General features: G+C 43.5%; 1 protein-coding gene across 1 annotated transcript; it reads left to right on the top strand.

Annotated features, from left to right (window-relative positions):
• Window positions 1-12,365: 12,365 nt before the first annotated feature.
• On the top strand, window positions 12,366-13,508 carry MC3R (melanocortin 3 receptor). The gene has a single exon (XM_044984655.1). The coding sequence runs from the start codon at window positions 12,399-12,401 to the stop codon at window positions 13,377-13,379; it is 981 nt and encodes a 326-aa protein (XP_044840590.1). The 5' UTR covers window positions 12,366-12,398; the 3' UTR covers window positions 13,380-13,508.
• The last annotated feature ends 3,774 nt before the right edge of the window (window positions 13,509-17,282 follow it).

The following is a 17,282-nucleotide window of genomic DNA, read 5'->3' as shown; positions in this document are numbered from 1 at the left end:
AGTGATATCTGTCACCAGTGAAAATGACCAGAAGAATGCAGCTGTGTCAATCACATCTGCATGTCTTTCTCCACAAGTCAACAAGAGGACATAACTGATCCTCAGCATTTATTACTCTGAAGCACTTAATGTCAGTTGAATATGACACAGAATCTGCAGCTGCTGGCAAGTGTTTTTCAATCAAGTATGCTTTGGGCTAGAGTCACAAAGGGATTTAGGTGCTTAAAAGCAGCATGCCCCTAAGTCCCTTAGGTTCTTTAAAATTATTACCACTTGTCTAAGGACATCTGTAGTATGCCAGTAATCGTATATGTAGTAATCATGCCACAAGTCATCTTGTCATGCCATGTTCAGTTCAGTTCAGCACTCTATGAAGTACTAGGCACATGACTTAATATCCTTCTATACCATGGCATGCCGTACTGCTTAACTTTGAATGCTGGTGGCTTCTTCAGAATGTAACTCCCCCAAACAGAAAATTAATCCCCAGCCCTTAAATCCCTCATCTTGGTAGTAAACTAACACATCTCTCACTACACACTTTAATGATGGCTCCAGGAACACTCATGGCTGTTATCAAAGTTCTTCTGAGGTATGAGGGCAAAATATGTACACAAAACAGCCCATGCTCAACAGAGGATTTCTCTTGTAATATGATCTAGCGTGTAGTGTAAGAAGGCATTCGGGAATACTCTTTGTCCTCATCACCAAGGGTGAAATCCTGGCCCCAGTCAAGTCAATGTCAAAACTCCCATTGACTTCAATGGGGCCACAATTTCATTCTAAATTCCCTCACCCCTCAACCCCACCCCACCCCCCGGTAGTCAGCAATCTATTGTGGGCTAAATAACAGAGTTCTGTTTAGCTGTCTGATGGACTTCAGCTACCAGTGAGCTGATTACTATTGCGTCTACATTATTGCCAATAAGGTACTGTACAATGAATTTCTTTTCCTCTGTAATATCTTCAACCTGTTTTTTAGAAGTGTTGTTTTACTATTTAAGAATTCTATTTTTATATCTTATGACAGGCATTCCACTTCCCCTCACTAGCTATTTTGTTCAGTCCTTAAGAGCAAGAGAAAACATTGCATTTACTGCTAAATACATGTTACAATATATTCTAAACATTTTCCTTGGTGAAGCTATTGAATGAAAAATCTTGCTAATTAACATTTACCATGAGTTTCAATCCTTCTGTTAGCAGTCAATACATGCTTACGCTTTCTCTTTATTCTTGCCAATATTTCAGGAATGAGGCTATTTGTGGAGACTGATTAGGAGAATTTAAAAGAAGATGAAAAAGCAATTAGTTCATAGAATGCCAGGGTTAGAAGGGACCTCAGGAGGTCATCTAGGTCAACCCCCTGCTCAAAGCAGGACCAATCCCCTACCAGATTTTTGCCCCAGATCCCTAAATTGCCCCCCCTCCACGATTGAACTCATAACCCTGGGTTTAAGAAGCCAATGCACAAACCACTGAGCTATCCCCCCTAAGAAGAAAGAAGTTTTTCTCCCCAGATGGGACATGAAACCACAACCTCTGGCTTAGGATGTCCTTAGACAAGGGGTAATAATTTTAACGAACTTAAGGGACTTAGGGGCATGCCACTTTTAAGCACCTAAATCCCTTTGTGACTCTATCCCAAAGTCCCTTTTGAAAATAACTCAGATGCCTAAGTCAATTAGGCATTTGAAAAAAATGCATCATAGGGCTACAAAAATTGTTTCCCCTAATCGAAAAACATTTCAGTAGTATGCTGGCATTCATACAAAGAACAGTTCCGGCAGTAGAATTTTGGCCTCTAGACTCTTTGAAAAGTTATCTTTCCAAGTGGGCCAGGATTTCTGGTTTCTAGCTATCCAAGGCTTTGAAAAGGCCTTCAAAGTAGGCACCACAAATGATTTCAGGAGGAGAAAGGGCCAACCAGCCTCCTGAAGCCCAGAAAGAGGCAAGCTCTATGGAGAACTGCCTCCCACACCTATTCATTCAGATTTCATCTGTAGGGCCAAAACCCTCCACACTGCACAAACGAAAAATACATAACATCTGTCTCATTCCCTGATCACAGTACACAAAGAGTCTGTGTGTCTGCAGACTTAAGTATATTATAGGAGAAGAGTATGTGAGAGAGCTGGCATTGTGCTTTTGCCAACAGGAATCAGGACATTTTCTGAATATCTAATCACAGCTAGCAACATGGCTGTCCCTTCTGATCATGTGAAATTGGCTTAGCCAATCAGGGACCCAGAAAGTCTTCCCTGCACCTTTTACACCGTAGGAACTTGTGTAACAAACCTAAAACAAACAGGGGATAAATCAGTGAAATGTGATGCTTAGGATGAAAGGTACACAGAGCCAAGAAATGTTCCTACTAAACAGCAGTACTTTAATGCTTCCATACAAACCCAAAGTTAGGTACGGTTCATGAAGTGTTCGGTTTACTTTGCAAACATATCATTCCTCACAGGTTGGCCCTAGTGGATCATATTGCAGAATGGGGGCCCTAGTCATTATTATTTAAATCTATAGTCAAAACTGAACAGAGAAGGGGAAATAGCTGCATAGCAACTAAGAGTGCAGCTAGCAAAGTATTTCTCATTCAAAGCATCAGGTGGTTCAGCAATGGTTTTGACAAAGACTAGGTAGTGAATTTGCTGTCTGAACCCAGGTGGAGACTACACAGTGGAAAGGAGAACATTATTGCTCATTGGGTGTCAGACAGATCTCTGTTTCTAAGAGCATCTGAAGAGAGTACCAAGAAATTCATCATGGACTGCAAAACCTTGGAGGCAAGGTGAGAGAGCTATTTCACTGATCGATTTTAAAAGTAAAAAGGTTATTTAAAATAATGGTTCTATACTTTAACAGAGCTGCAGTGAGCTTGCAGTTCAAACAGGCCCCACTAAGCTTGTAACTAGAGCTGGTCAGGAATTTTTCCAATGAAACTTTTTTTGTGAACCATACCAGTTCAGCAAAACCAAAACTGTCTGCGAGACAGGGTCAGTTACAAACCCCCCAACTTGAAAAAAATGTGAGAAGCATTTCAGAGGTGCCAAAATATTTCATCATGATATTTCTAAATACAATTTCTGGTTCAACATGACTTTTCCGTTGAGAAAAGTAAGCTCATCACAATTTAAAGTTTTTTTAAAAGGGAGGGGGGTAGGAAGAGTTGAAGTCAAAATGAAATGTTTCAAAGTTACAAAAAGCAAAAACATTTCAATTGACCCAAATTGAAAATTTTTTCAATTTTTTAGTTCATAAACACATTCAAGTTTTTTACTTTATTTATTTATTTTTACAGATTTTTCCCTAAAAAGTAAAAATCTTAATTTCGATGGGAAAAGTGTTCAAACTCAAAAACAGTCATAGGACAATGTATCCAGGTGCTGTCCTGGAGTGCCCTACTGTGGCCCCAGTTTCCATTTGAGGTTCCCAGAAATTATCTACTCACAGCAAGTCTTGAAAATCATACTTCCCTTCTCTTGAGATCTAATTTAGTCAATACAATCCACCTCTCTAAAGTGACCCCCTTTCACCAAACTCCAGGTTCAGTGTTTCCATAAGCCTCCTTCTGATACTATATGGTTCAAGTCCTGGCCTCCCTGGCTTGCAAGTTGGCTCCTTTAGTTCAGGGTTTCCACAGCCCTGCTCCTGGGACTGTGTTCTATGATTCCTGCTTCCTCAGCCCATGAACTCATCCCTTCAGATCAGGGTTTCACAGCCCACTTTCTAGGAACTGTGTGCTGAGTTCCTCCCCTCAGTAGTTCCTCATTCAGAAGGCTTAGAGCCTCCTTTTAAGATTCACCCACCCAGTCATCTGACCAGGCCCTTAATCCATCCCAGGTGTATCCAATAACTTCAAACACCTTTCTGGGCCAGCAGGGAAAGAGGAGAAGCTTGTCCTGTCTAGTCTGTGAGGCTCCTAGTTCCAGACCCTTAAAGGAGCAATAGCCTGAGTTTTCCCTATATCTTTACATTCCCAGACACTAACTATTCCCAGGAACCATCATCCCCTCAACCAATGTCCATTTTAGTTATTCTCGACACTTGGAATGGGATAACACTGGTCCCACGTTACTGCCTCTAGTCTTAAAGGACCAGTAACCTATTACAGACAGGAAAACTGTTTCCTACCCAAATCTACTCATAACCTCACAGAGACTCACCAAAACACAAGAGCAAGAGTCACAAATCAACCACCAAGTCCTCTTAAATCTCCATCCATTTAAACTGGAGGATCCAATGGAAAAGAGAGAAGTAACCCTACAAACAAGCAACATAGTTCATGATCTCATCCAGGGGCCAGTCTGACAGCCACCTTTGCAGCCACAGAGGACTTCATTGAACTGTTGTGTCGAGGGCAAGATTTGGGGATTCCACATAGGTGGTCTGTGCCAGCTCCATGGTGTTCGTGCTGTGACCCCCTCAGCAGTGTTTGGAGGAGGAATAGGCTAGAACAAGCAGTCTGTGCTCCCTTGTAGGTTGTTGTCTCATTTCAAGTGGCAAAGGTTACAGCAGCCACAGGAAGGATGAAATCAATAGGAGTTAGGCAACTAAGCCCATTTCCTCTCCATTTCATGCCTAGCTAGTTTAGGCAGCTTCTCACTCAAATTGCTGGCTTCTGAGCATCCCTTTCTTAGGTGCCTAACTCCTAACTTAAGTCAGAATTCTACTAGGCAGCAGGGCACCTAGCGGTTAGGTGTTGCAAGGCTGAGTGTAGCAATGCCCAAGTACCTTTGTGAATCTAGCCCTTAGAAGCCTAAGTCCCACTGAAAGTCACTGGAGCTTATGTTCCTAAGGGCCAGAATTTTAAAGCAATTTTAGCATCTAGTAGAAATTTCAAAAACTTCTAGGCACCTAACTCCTTTCAATGGGTGTTAGATGCCTAGGTGCTTTTGAAAATCCACTAGAAGACTAAACACTTTTAAAACGCTGGCCATCAGTGGCTAATCACTTTAGAAAATAAGATTTAGCTTTCTAAATCACTTAGGCCTTGTAACTCTGAGCAGAACAACACCTTTAAAAACCTAGGCTTAAGGCTTGGGACACACTAGGAACTTACGTCAGTATAACTACATCACTCAGGGGTGTGGAAAACCCAGTGTAGACAGCACTATGTCACCGGGAAGGCTTCTCCTATCGACATAGTTACCACCTCTCGGGGAGGTGGTGGAGTACCTGCACTGATGGAGGAAGCTCTCCCCTTGACATAGGTAGAGTGCTGCTGCAGCACTGTGAGAGTAGAGAAGCCAAAATGCTGTTATCTCTTATGCAGACACAGCTTTTCTCCCATTTTATTTTTTTCTACTGACCTTTATTAACCTGAGCCTGAGCTTGCAAGCATTAGAAACATCACAGGAGTTTGGTTTCCAAGCCCTCGCCACTTTTAGCATATAAATTGCTCAGTAGGTAGTACTATTAATTCACTTTGGAGCATAACAAATTCAATTTGCACTTGGTGCCCTCAGTGCAAATGGCATGTAGGCTGTATGACACATTGGGAAGTTAAATTCACTTTGTTGCAAAGTTATTTAATGGCTTTTGGTTCCAGAACTTAAATCAGAGCTTACAGCTGGACAAATCTGTGACATGGCTCTTTGAAATGCGTAGCAAAGAGGAATGCAGCACCAATGAAAGAAACAGGAAGCCTGGAATCACTTTGTGCTCCAACTCAACAATTTGGATTGCTTCGATTTCACAATTCAGCATTTCTGATTTCAATAATTTACAACAATAAAGATGAAAATAATTCTGGACTGACACTCAAAAGAAGTGACATGCCTCGTAAGTCATCTTCACTGAGCTAAATGCTCCCAGTTAATAAGGTACATGAATATATGTTTTCCTATTGTGGCACCACATCTGCTCACAATGAGCAGTTTATAAAATATTACAGGCAGGATTTTCAGAACTGCCTCAGTGGCTAAGGAGAACAAGTCCCATTGGAAATCAGTGGGACTTGTGCACCTAAGTTCTTCTTCTTCAACCCTTAGCCAGACAGTTGGCTGTAGCGATCGTTTGCTATTTGGTCCGTTCCTGCACAACCGCAAAGGCTTGACAGCCTGAGTGTCCAACATCGGAACAGACTCGATAAACCCATGTAAGAGGGGGTCTGACTCTGGGCTCCCTCCACCCCTCGGTTGGTGGAATTTTATCCCGGGTGTTACAAGCCACCCAAAAAACAGTGTTCGCTGGAACGTCTTGTGGCATCCTTGCGACATGTCTGAAAAGCGTAAGGCGCCGCCTGCGGACAATGGCCCCAGTAGTCTGTAGACCTGAACGACCACAAACATCTGCATTACAGATGAAGTCATTCCACTTTATGCCCAAAATACAACGGTGACATTTTGTGTGGAAAGCCTCCAGCTTTGTCCAGTCTGCGCGGCGTAGTGTCCATGTTTCACAGCCGTACGACAGTATGGGAAGGATACAGCTTGAATAAATCCTGAACTTGGTTGTCTTCCAAAGATGATGTTGATTCCATATCCATTGTATATGGCCCATGGCAGATGCTGTGATGCCAATCCAATGGAGAACCTCCGTGTGAGAATTGGAGGAGCTGGTAAGTATAGAACCCAGATAGCAAAATCTGGAAACTGATTTGACGGTTTCATTGTTCAAAGAGATTGGAGTCGCGGGTGGACCTGGTCCTAGATTTTGCAGTTTTGTCTTTTACCATGAAACATGGAGACCAATCTTAGCTGACTCCTCCTCCATATGCTGGAGTGCCTCACAAAACCTGTCGGGGCTCTGTACTAAGAGAACAACGTCATCAGAGTAGTCAAGGTCTGTGAGCGAGAGATCACCGATCTCAATGCCTATAGACCTGACAGAATGTGAATTATGAAATCCATTGCCCAACAAAAGAGTGCAGGGGACAGAACGCAGCCCTGCCTAACACCAGATACTGATTTAAAAGGTGCTGGCATCCCCAGACGATCACGGGTAGGGGTTCCATTATGCAGCTCTCTAATCAAGTCCAGAAGAGTGGTAGGAACACCTACGCCCATTAAGGCCTTCCAGAACGTGACACAGTCTACTGAATCAAATGCAGTCTTAAGATCAACATATGCTACATGCAGGGGCTTCCTGAACTCACGATGTATCTATGACAACAAGTGAAGGGCCAAAATGGCATCTAATGTGGACATGTTTCTCGTAAAGCCTGACTGTTCGGGACAACGATTCTGATGTAGCAAAGGCTCCAGGTGTACCAGCAAAATATGTCCAAACACCTTCCCTCAAACTGAGAGCAAGGTGATCGACCTGTAGCTCTTACATTCACTGTGTGGTCCCTTGCCCTTACAGAGTGAGATTACAATACCGTCCTTCCAGGCGGTTGGCAGGGTTCCAATTCTCCACACCAGATGAAATATGGCCAGAAGTGATTCTGCTACAGGATCAATAGAACATTTTAGTAGCCCTGAGGGGATGCCATCAGCACTGATTGTGTGACCATTTTTCAGTTTAGCGAGGGCACACTTCAATAGATCCAGTGTTGGTGCATCAGTACAAATGTCTGGATCCAGAACCGCAGTGACTGCCAGATCATCCAGCTCTGAAACAAGCGGCAGCTGGAGGATGGTTCAGGACACTGTGATAATGTTCCACCCAACGTGAGAGAATGTCATCATCCAATTTACATGGATGGCCTTGGCTGTTGTTCAGGATGCCATTTGTAGTGACTACCTCTTGACCACTGAGGCTGCAAATGGCACGGAATGCTGGCTTCAAGTCACCCCTGGCTAAGCCAAATTTGACATAATCTGCCACTTGCTTATAATATGCCTTGCAATCGCAGAGTGCTAGGTGTTAAATTTTCACTTCAGCTGATTACAAGTGCGCTTATCACTGTGCTAGCAGGCTGCAACCTTCAATTTAATTATCTGGAAGGCCTCCTCCAATGGCCATGGTCGGTGTGCTGGAAGCCTATAGACAATCGTCTGCTCAGCAGATTCGTTGAGGGTAGAAGTGAACAGGGACCATGCAACCTCTACGTAGTCTGGCAGATTGGCTAGAGCCAAGAATCTGTTGCTGACGTCAATACAAAACCTGTTGGCTAAACCTGGCACATAGAGTGCCTTGATGTCAAACTTCTTCATCGTCGCAGAGGGCTTACCTGCTTGTTGGAGCATCAACACCATACGGGCGACCGCTAGATGTGATCCGTGTTCTCCGCACATTCTGACCAACAATATACTCTACAGGAGGCGAAGAGACGCCTATCATGTGTAATGATGTAGTCCAACTCCTTCTGAGTGACCCCATCACGAGAGATCCATGCAACCTGATGATTATGCTTGTGAAGAGTTGCAACATTCCAAGTTTCAATTTTGGTGGACTGTCGGAGATTCCAGATACAATTGGATGCATTGTCACAATGTACTGCAGACGTGCCTGCTGACATCAGAGGACGTGCATCCCCAGGGGTGCTCTGACACAAACCTGTCATGTTTGCATTGTGGGGAGACGGCACCGACAAGGCATCTACAGCTGAAAGTAAGGCAGGGGCTTTAACCCTGGTGCTGAGTACTAAGTTATTCATGGTCAAAAAACCCAAGAGCGAACGATTATCCTGGGAAATACCTCATCCCACTGGGATGAGCTGGAGGCGCAGTAACGCAACCCTTTTCCTGGTCTACCAGTACTGGCTTCACGCTGTGTGACCCGAGCCTTTGAGTCTCTCTCAGTGACTTCCTTCGCCTTGGGTAGCTAGGTGCAGCTGCTGCCCTGCATCTTCGCCACCAGCCTTAACCATCATTTTCAGGGTTCACGTTGGATCTGTCCACCTCGCATAATGCCCAAGGCGATATTTCGGACAAGCCTTCATCACTGATGGCGTAGCTCCAACGAGCAATCCCCTCCACCACAATGAGGTACAGGTCAGACTTGGTTACTTAGGTGCTTTTGAAAATCATCCTAACTGGGTCACTTGTTATTGTAGGCCATTTTCACACTACAGAACAGCAGGATTCAACACTTCAAAATGTATCATTAGGGTAGCATCTGAACTCTCTAAGTGGCTCAATATCAATATATTTGTCTACAAGTTAGAATGGAGAATCCAGGGCAAAAATTCACAAGCTGCCTTACTTAATATAAAATAGCAATTTTGAGTTCTGCAGAATTAAAACAGAGAAGGGGTCAGGTATTTTAAAAACTTCAGATATGTACCTGCCTGTACAAAAAGCATATGCAAATGGATGAATGGAGAAAGATGCCCAATTAGCCATTTGTGCATGCTGATAGCTGATGTGTGCATGCTACCATGGTATATATGAGCAAACTAGCACACACTTAACACACCCATTGTGCACATTCAATTGCACAGCCAAGCAGTTTTTGAAAATCTGAGCCAAGGTTGATTTGCAAGCCAGGACAGAGAGAGAATCAACATAGACAGAGCAAGCAGTGCTCAGTATCACTATGAAAGAATCACAGGAGCCTCTTGTATCAGTTCAGAATGTACACATGCATCGAGTTTGTAGGCTGTTTCTGAGGCTCCTCTGAAAATTTGGTTTAGAATGTCAATACTGGCTGAAAATGGTTACATTTTTAATAACAATGCCTAACGTTTCATCAGCAGATCTCCAAGGGCATCACAACCAACAACAGTATCATGATGTCCATTTTACAGATGAGGAAACTGAGGAAGAGAAGTTTCTTGCCCAAGGTCACCCAACAGCCAGTAGCAGAGGCAGAAATTGAACACAGGTTTCCTGAGTCCCAGTCCAGTGCTCCAGCCACTGGGCAATACTGCCTCAGCCTCTGACATTGTGTAAACTGCTGTATTTGTGGTGAGGATGTTTATTTTTTGTTTTACGACTCCTAAAGGCCCAGACTCAGACTGTGGTCCCAATATGATAGGCATTGTAAAAACATACAGACAAGAGACAGCTGCTTCCCCAAATAGTTTAATAACCTAAACAGAGACAAAGGATGGTAGAAAAGAAGTATTATTACCCCCATATTGCAGTAGGGAAAATGAAGCCTAGAAAGATGGAGCAGCTAGTCCAAGGTCACACAGGACATCTGTGGCAGAACAGGCAATTAGATCCAAATCTGTTGGGTCCCAGTCTGGTGCTTTCATGACAAGGCCATCTGTCCTCTCTAAAATCAGTAACTATTGGGCCAAATTCCGCTCTTGGTTATTCTGCAGAAGTTACTGGCATTGCACTGGCGTGACTGAGAACAGAACAAACAAGAAACTAGCAAGATGGTGTAAACAAATACCAAGAGAGTCTGATAAAAAGAAGACGAAACACGAAACATGATGGCTAGCTTCTGTGACAGTTAGACGAAAGTATTTCTGAAATGAAACTGGAAGCGTGCGTGCAGTTACTGAGAGTCTTTCATCAATCAATTTATTTAGATACTTTCTGTTATTTTTCCATGGCAATACTAACAGGAAACAAAACATGAGAGATACTTCTCAAGTGGGAAAAAATCTTATACTAAAAAATTAGTGAAAGCAAGAGGCACATGTGCATGTATAATTTGAGTGCAGCCATTATATGAAATTAAAAACATGGAGGATCATTAGAATGTGCCATTAGCGTTTCAATGGTAAATCAGAATTTCTAGGGCTTAAAAACTCTTTGGGCCAGCTGTACAGGAAAGCTAGATGAATACAAATGGTTTGTGTTGCACTTCAGTGGCAAAGAATATGAACTATCACCACATAGTATTATAGCATAAAAGAAAATGAAAGAAATAGACTTCAGTTCTTTCTCATTAGTTTTATTTAAGTATAACCTGAGTCATAAGTGTCTGCCCCAGACTCCTCTTTGGCTCAGGGTAAAACACTGAAACACTAGATTCATGGATTCTAAGGACAAAAGGGACCATTGTAATCAGCTAGGGAGATGAATTAACTATGCTGACTGGAGAACCCCTCCCGCTGTTGTCGTGAATGGCTACACTGATTAGCGCTACAGTGGTGCAGCTACACCAGTGCAGCTATGCCACTGTAGTGTTTTAAGAGTAGACCAGCCCCGAGATATTCAATGATACAGCCATATCATAAGATCAACCAGAATTCCTAAGCTGCACATAGATTCCCCAAATCATCACACTAATGCTGGGTGTGGGGGCACTGTTAGGCCCCCATTGCCAGGCCAGGAACTGTTCAGCCACTAGCTGGTATGGTGTATAAAATACCCTCTGCTATATCTGGCAGAGCGTTAAAAGATCTTATGAGAAACACATCTGATGTGGCTAAGCAAGCTCAGTGACCAGTCTACAGATGATACAGAGGAACTAGACACCCAAAACACCCAGCACAGCCTGCAGCTCCTCCTTCCCCCATGAGAAAACAGCTAGGTTAGAAGCCTGCTCCCTCATGGCTTGCATGCACAGCAACATCCAGTCCCACTCCTCCAGAAGAGGGCCCCAGCGAGGTCTGGGGGCCACACCTGAGTAACAAGAGTCTGGGGGGCTCGGGAGCCTCACAATATTGGGTTGGATAGAGGCAGTTGGTATGGGATTGGTGTCTCTGGGATGGGTTCCTTAATACACCCTCAGCACCTCTGAGTGCCTTTTTCTCAGATGGAACCAGAAGGCACTGGTTCCAGACTCCCTCTCCATGTGGGTCTCATTCACAGTAGGGACAAGTAGCCATATTTGGCTGTCCTACCACTATTGCAAGGTGCTCCCATATCCTGGAGCAACACCTCTGGGAGCAGCAAATGGCTCCCCCACCCCCTATCCTCTCATTCCCACTGAGCCTCTGTTTTGCAGCCGGTTCTATATTTTAAAAGGAAAACAGATTATATCTCTGATCTGCAGAGGGCACCAAATAGTTTCACATCCGACTAAAGAGGACTTTTCAGTGGGGATGCTGTACCTGGTGGTTGTAGCTGTCAATCAGGAAGGAGCTTGCTCTCTAATGGCCATTGTGCTGTACAGGAGACTAAGTAGGAGTTGTTTTTCCTTTCATGAACGTATAAATTCCTTGATTTTCTTTTTTTTCCCCACTTCTTGCACTTGAACAGCAAGAGGTATTTTACTGAGCTGCAACATGATTTCCAACCAGGATGCCCTGCAGTAGTCCCAGCTCATGGTAACAGATAAGAAAGCTATTCACTTTTAATCAACAGGAGAACTAGAAAGAGAATAAAAGTGCTGCTGATTTTTTTTTTCTCCCCAGACGGATGACTGCGAAATTTGCTGTTCACTTTGATTTCAGGGAGAAAAATAGAGTCTTTGAATGTTTGACAAAAAAACTCACTTTAAAACAAAAAGACTTTATACATTTATATTTTTAACAACAAAAACAAAGCCCTATCTGATCCCATTTGATAAACCCAGAGACAGTTTGGAAGGATTTTTTTTTTCAAACTGAACTGATGCCAGTTCCGTAATCGCGTGTGAAATCAAGTCCCGTGTTGATAATGAATACTACACACTGTGCACTTACATTTCAGCCTGTGCTGGTTAATACCACTGAGGACTTCAATGACTCAATCCTCCTCAGCAACAGGAGCAGCAATGGATTTTGTGAGCAAGTCTTCATTAAAGCCGAGGTCTTCTTGACGTTAGGGATCATCAGCCTGCTGGAAAACATCCTCGTAATCCTTGCGGTGCTGAAGAACGGAAACCTACATTCCCCCATGTACTTTTTCCTGTGCAGCTTGGCAGCGGCAGATATGCTAGTGAGCATGTCAAATGCCCTGGAGACTATCATGATTGCGATCCTGAGCAATGGCTACTTGATCATTGATGACCACTTTATCCAGCATATGGACAATGTCTTTGACTCAATGATCTGTATCTCTTTGGTAGCCTCAATTTGCAACCTCTTGGTTATAGCTATTGACAGGTACATTACTATTTTCTACGCTCTTCGTTATCACAGCATCATGACTGTAAAGAAAGCCTTAGCTCTAATTGTGGTTATTTGGATTGCTTGCATAATCTGCGGCATCATGTTCATTGTCTACTCAGAAAGCAAAACTGTCATTGTCTGTCTCATCACCATGTTCTTTACCATGCTTCTTCTCATGGCCTCCCTTTATGTTCACATGTTCTTGTTTGCACGCCTGCATGTTAAACGGATCGCAGCCCTCCCAGTGGATGGGGTTCCTCATCAGCGGACCTGTATGAAGGGGGCTGTGACAATCACTATATTACTTGGGGTCTTCATTGTTTGTTGGGCACCTTTCTTCCTTCATCTCATTCTCATAATTTCTTGCCCCACAAACCCACACTGTGTTTGCTACACCTCACATTTCAACACGTATCTGGTCCTGATTATGTGCAATTCGGTCATCGACCCCCTAATTTATGCTTTCCGGAGTCTGGAAATGAGAAAGACATTCAAAGAGTTAGTATGTTGCTGTTATGGTATGAGTGTGGGACGGTGCATTCTGTAAATGTCCAGTTTTGTACTTGGTATGGAAAGGGCATACACACACTGGGTGTATGTATCTAAACTGAATCAGCAGCTCCACATTACAGTCTGTGACGGAAGGAAGGGTACAGAAAAAATAAAAACAATAAAGAGAGAGAATTTACTTGATGTCTTTAGAAAGTTTTTCAATAGGAAAAAGGAAAGGCGATTTATCATTTGCTGTTGCTTACACGGTGATAACAGAAGTGAAGCCAGAGCATTTTGCAAAATAGCTCAGAGTTCAATCACTCTGAAAAAATGACTCTATTAAGTAAATGCTATATCAGACGGACAAATGTAATATTCTCTTTACCCTCATGTTTTATTTTGATGCCATTATCAACCAAGTCAATATAATCCAAAAGGGCTATCTTGAGTGATAGCTACTGAAAGCTGTTCATTTCTAAGAGGAATCAGAACACTGACAAGTAACAACATGTTGTAGGTACCTGTACAAACATCTGAAAAATGCAAAGAAAGGACTATATTGACACTTGTGCTGCTGCCTGTAATGCAACTTAAGAGAATCTTTAACTGATAAAAGCAAACATTTCACCTGAGATGCTGAAATATTCCTTTAAGAAAACCAACGCAATTACATATTTTTAAGCAACAGTGTGAACTAATCAGCTCACCGCTAAGTTAAAGTGGTGTGATTTAACTGGGCATTTATACTCTTATCTGTGGTACATGGACATCATATCACTGAAGTAACTTTGTAATTATAATATGCTGAGAAATGTATTGTTAGATAGATCAATAAAGAAAATCACAGAAAGTCACCTTTTTGATGAGAAGGTACCAATTAGATCTATCACTAGACGGTTTCAAAGAAAGCTTGGAATGAAACCTAGAAAACAGCTAAAATACATTGCACTTTGAACTTAGCTTTTGTCTTATGCTGAGAAGTAAATGGAAACAGACTTTTTACAGACAGCAATTTGACTGGGAAAAACATTTGTCAGAAATAAAATGTATAGGTAAAATACAGTATTATTGGGGTGAGGGATATGGACAGTGGGCCTGCTTTGCTTTGTACTTAGACTGGCTGTACGTTGGTGTAAATGCATTGACTTCAGTGGAATGACTCCTGATTTACCTGATATGGAAGGAAAATCAAATCCACTGTTTGCATCTCTTTTTCAAACACTCTATGTGCAAGCTGGCAGCCTTTAAAAATGTGTAGCATGCCTTGAACTACAATATTTAAAAATGGCCTGTGTTTTTCATAGAAGCAAAACGTATAAGTGACCTTCAAATAGTGTATGTCATTGAACGTACATTGTAAGTGTATTCTATATACTATGATGGACACGCAATATGGACAGACAATTCTAGATGTGAAAACACCGAATCATGCTGAAATTTTATACTACGTTTGGTTGCTTTCAAATACTTTCTTACTGTAAAAATCAAGAACTATAGGCAAACAGAAACTGCATACAAGGCATATGCAAATAAACTCTGTTATATATTCTCTTCAGACATTTCAAAATCTATTGATTTGCCTCTTGGGAACCAATTTGTTTTAGTCTCAAGACACTTCATTAGTTTGTTGTTTCCTGGGACACTTTGCTGTCATTTATAGTACTCTTGTCTAGGTTATTTATTTGATCACCATAGGCACTCAGCATCCAATGACCTCTGAAATATTACGATCTTTGTAGGTGTTTTCTTAGTTTAACTTTGTCTTATCTTTGCAATGGCTGCTGTGTCATACTGAGACCAGCTGGCACCACTCAAACTAAACTTTCTCAGAAAATGGGAACATTGTTGTTAATATTCCTAACAATAGCCTATTCTGTGTAACTTTATGTTCTAGAGCTTGATTCGTTATGATATTCTGCCTCAGGTTCGTGTGTGTTAAGCTCTTATTGTACCTGATGTACCTTTTCCTTTTAAAATGATTGTTGGTGACACTCATTTAATTTGTACTGTGCTTTGCCTCTGATGGTCTGAATAAAGGCCTTTTTGAATTTGCTGACCAAAAAACTTACCTGTTGAATAAAATAATCTGAAGAAAACCCAGCTGAGAATTCTGCACTTTATATGTTACTGGATAGTAAGCTCACTGTTTGGCGAGCAACTCTGGATCCTAGACTGCCTCCACTGAGCTGTGTGAAAATAAAGAAAAATATCTATTAGGCTTTTGCATCCAAGTTGCATCCACAGGGGCTCATAAAGAGAGGAGAAGAGACAGATTTACCCCCATTGCTTCTGTAAACCACTGGTGGCTGCGTGGCACAGGGCTTCATGCCCCTCAGATGCCCCACACACAGGTGATATGGGGCTGGGTCACAAGTAGGAATCTTTCGTTCAAACCGCCGCAGCTTATGCTTTTAGTTCTGGAAGTCCACAGTTCAATCCCCAATGTCAGCTGAAATGGTGGCCATCACACATCCACTTGCCTGCTTGGGGAAAAGGGGTGAAGCCCAGAAACAGGTGGGAGAATCCTCTATGCTGCATTTTTCCCATCCATCACAGGCTAACAGGCAGGCTAAAATTCCATCTAGCTACTCTGCGACCCTCACCACAGAGGTCCACAAATGCAGGCCAGGACCAACCAGGAGCCAGCCTTGCTCTGCACAGCTAGCTGCAGTTAGCATTTCCAGCAGCTGCCCAGCCACGACAGCTTTTTCATCCCCTGCTCTTCTGGCTCCTCCAAATCCTGCCAGTTACATAGACTAGGAGTAGGGTAAGGGATAGAATGTGAGCTAACAGCCATAGCTCAAAAATCCATTGATGGAAGTAGACTATTTTACCCATAGAACCACAGGCGCCGACTTTCCAAAGTGCTGGGGAGTGCTCAACCCCTGGCTCTGCCCCAGGCCCCGCCCCCACTCCATCCCTTCCCCAAGACCCCACTCCCACCCAGCCTCTTCCCGCCCCTGCTCCACCCCCACCACACCTCTTTCCACCCAGTTCCGCCCCCCCGAGTGTACCCTCTCTTTGCCCCCAGCCCCCTCTACACACCGTGAAACAGCTGATCACGGCAGGGAGGTGGCGCTGGGAGGGAGGGGGGAGGCACTGATCCAGAGTGCCCGCTGGCGGGCGGGAGGCACTGGGGGCCTGTGGGGGGGAGGGGCTGATAGTAGGGCTGCCGATGGGTACTCAGTACCCACAATTTTTTCCCCATGGATGCTCCAGCCCCAGAGCACCCATGGAGTCAGTGCCTATGCCTAAAACCCTCCGTGACAGGCACTAAAAATCAAAAGCTTTGGGACAGATCCACAGACCAGCCCTTCGCTACTTGGTGCATCTCAGAAGAAAGAAGTCATGAAAGTGGCTTTCAGCCCCTATACACCTCTCCAGTCCCTAGGCCAGTGCCAAGCTGCACCCTAGGACTGCTCTGACAGCAGCCAAGGAATCAGGAATGAAAGGCTCTCCAGCAATGTGCCCTACATCGGGGTCAAGCAGGGGAAATGGCATAGAAGTCACTGGCCCAAGGGCAATCCCCAGTTAAGCCAGCTTTGTGGCTGCTCCGGGCTAGCAGATGTGAAAAGTGGCTGAAGCAAGGGCCCAGATGATCTAGTTCTTTCGATGGAATGTGGGACAAATGAAACTTTGGGTGAATCCTGCTCATTTCCTTCCCCATTGTCTTCACCAGTAACACAAGTAGGCCCACTGCCCTCAATAGAACTGCTCCCATAAGTGAATGGAGCAGGGTGTGGCCCTTTAGCTTATTTTAAAAAATAAAGTTCATGCAGCACAGAAGTCACAGCCCAAGAGAGAAGGCAAGGGCAAACATAGCATTATGCCACCTCTGTCCTTAGTTCTGGCCTTGTCTAAATGGGTGCAACTCTGTTTAAATGAACTGAGTTGGGCCTGCTTATCCCAGGGCTGAATATGGTCCTTCGTATATTTTTAAAAGTGCCATTCTTCTAGG

Source organism: Mauremys mutica, chromosome 13 (genome assembly GCF_020497125.1).
Source record: "Mauremys mutica isolate MM-2020 ecotype Southern chromosome 13, ASM2049712v1, whole genome shotgun sequence".
Classification (NCBI taxonomy): domain Eukaryota; kingdom Metazoa; phylum Chordata; order Testudines; family Geoemydidae; genus Mauremys; species Mauremys mutica.
This window is presented reverse-complemented; position numbering and strand designations above follow the sequence as displayed.

Excerpts from the sequence above, each read along its gene's own strand:
- MC3R (XM_044984655.1), top strand. The coding sequence starts at position 12,399 with ATGAATACTACACACTGTGCACTTACATTTCAGCCTGTGCTGGTTAAT.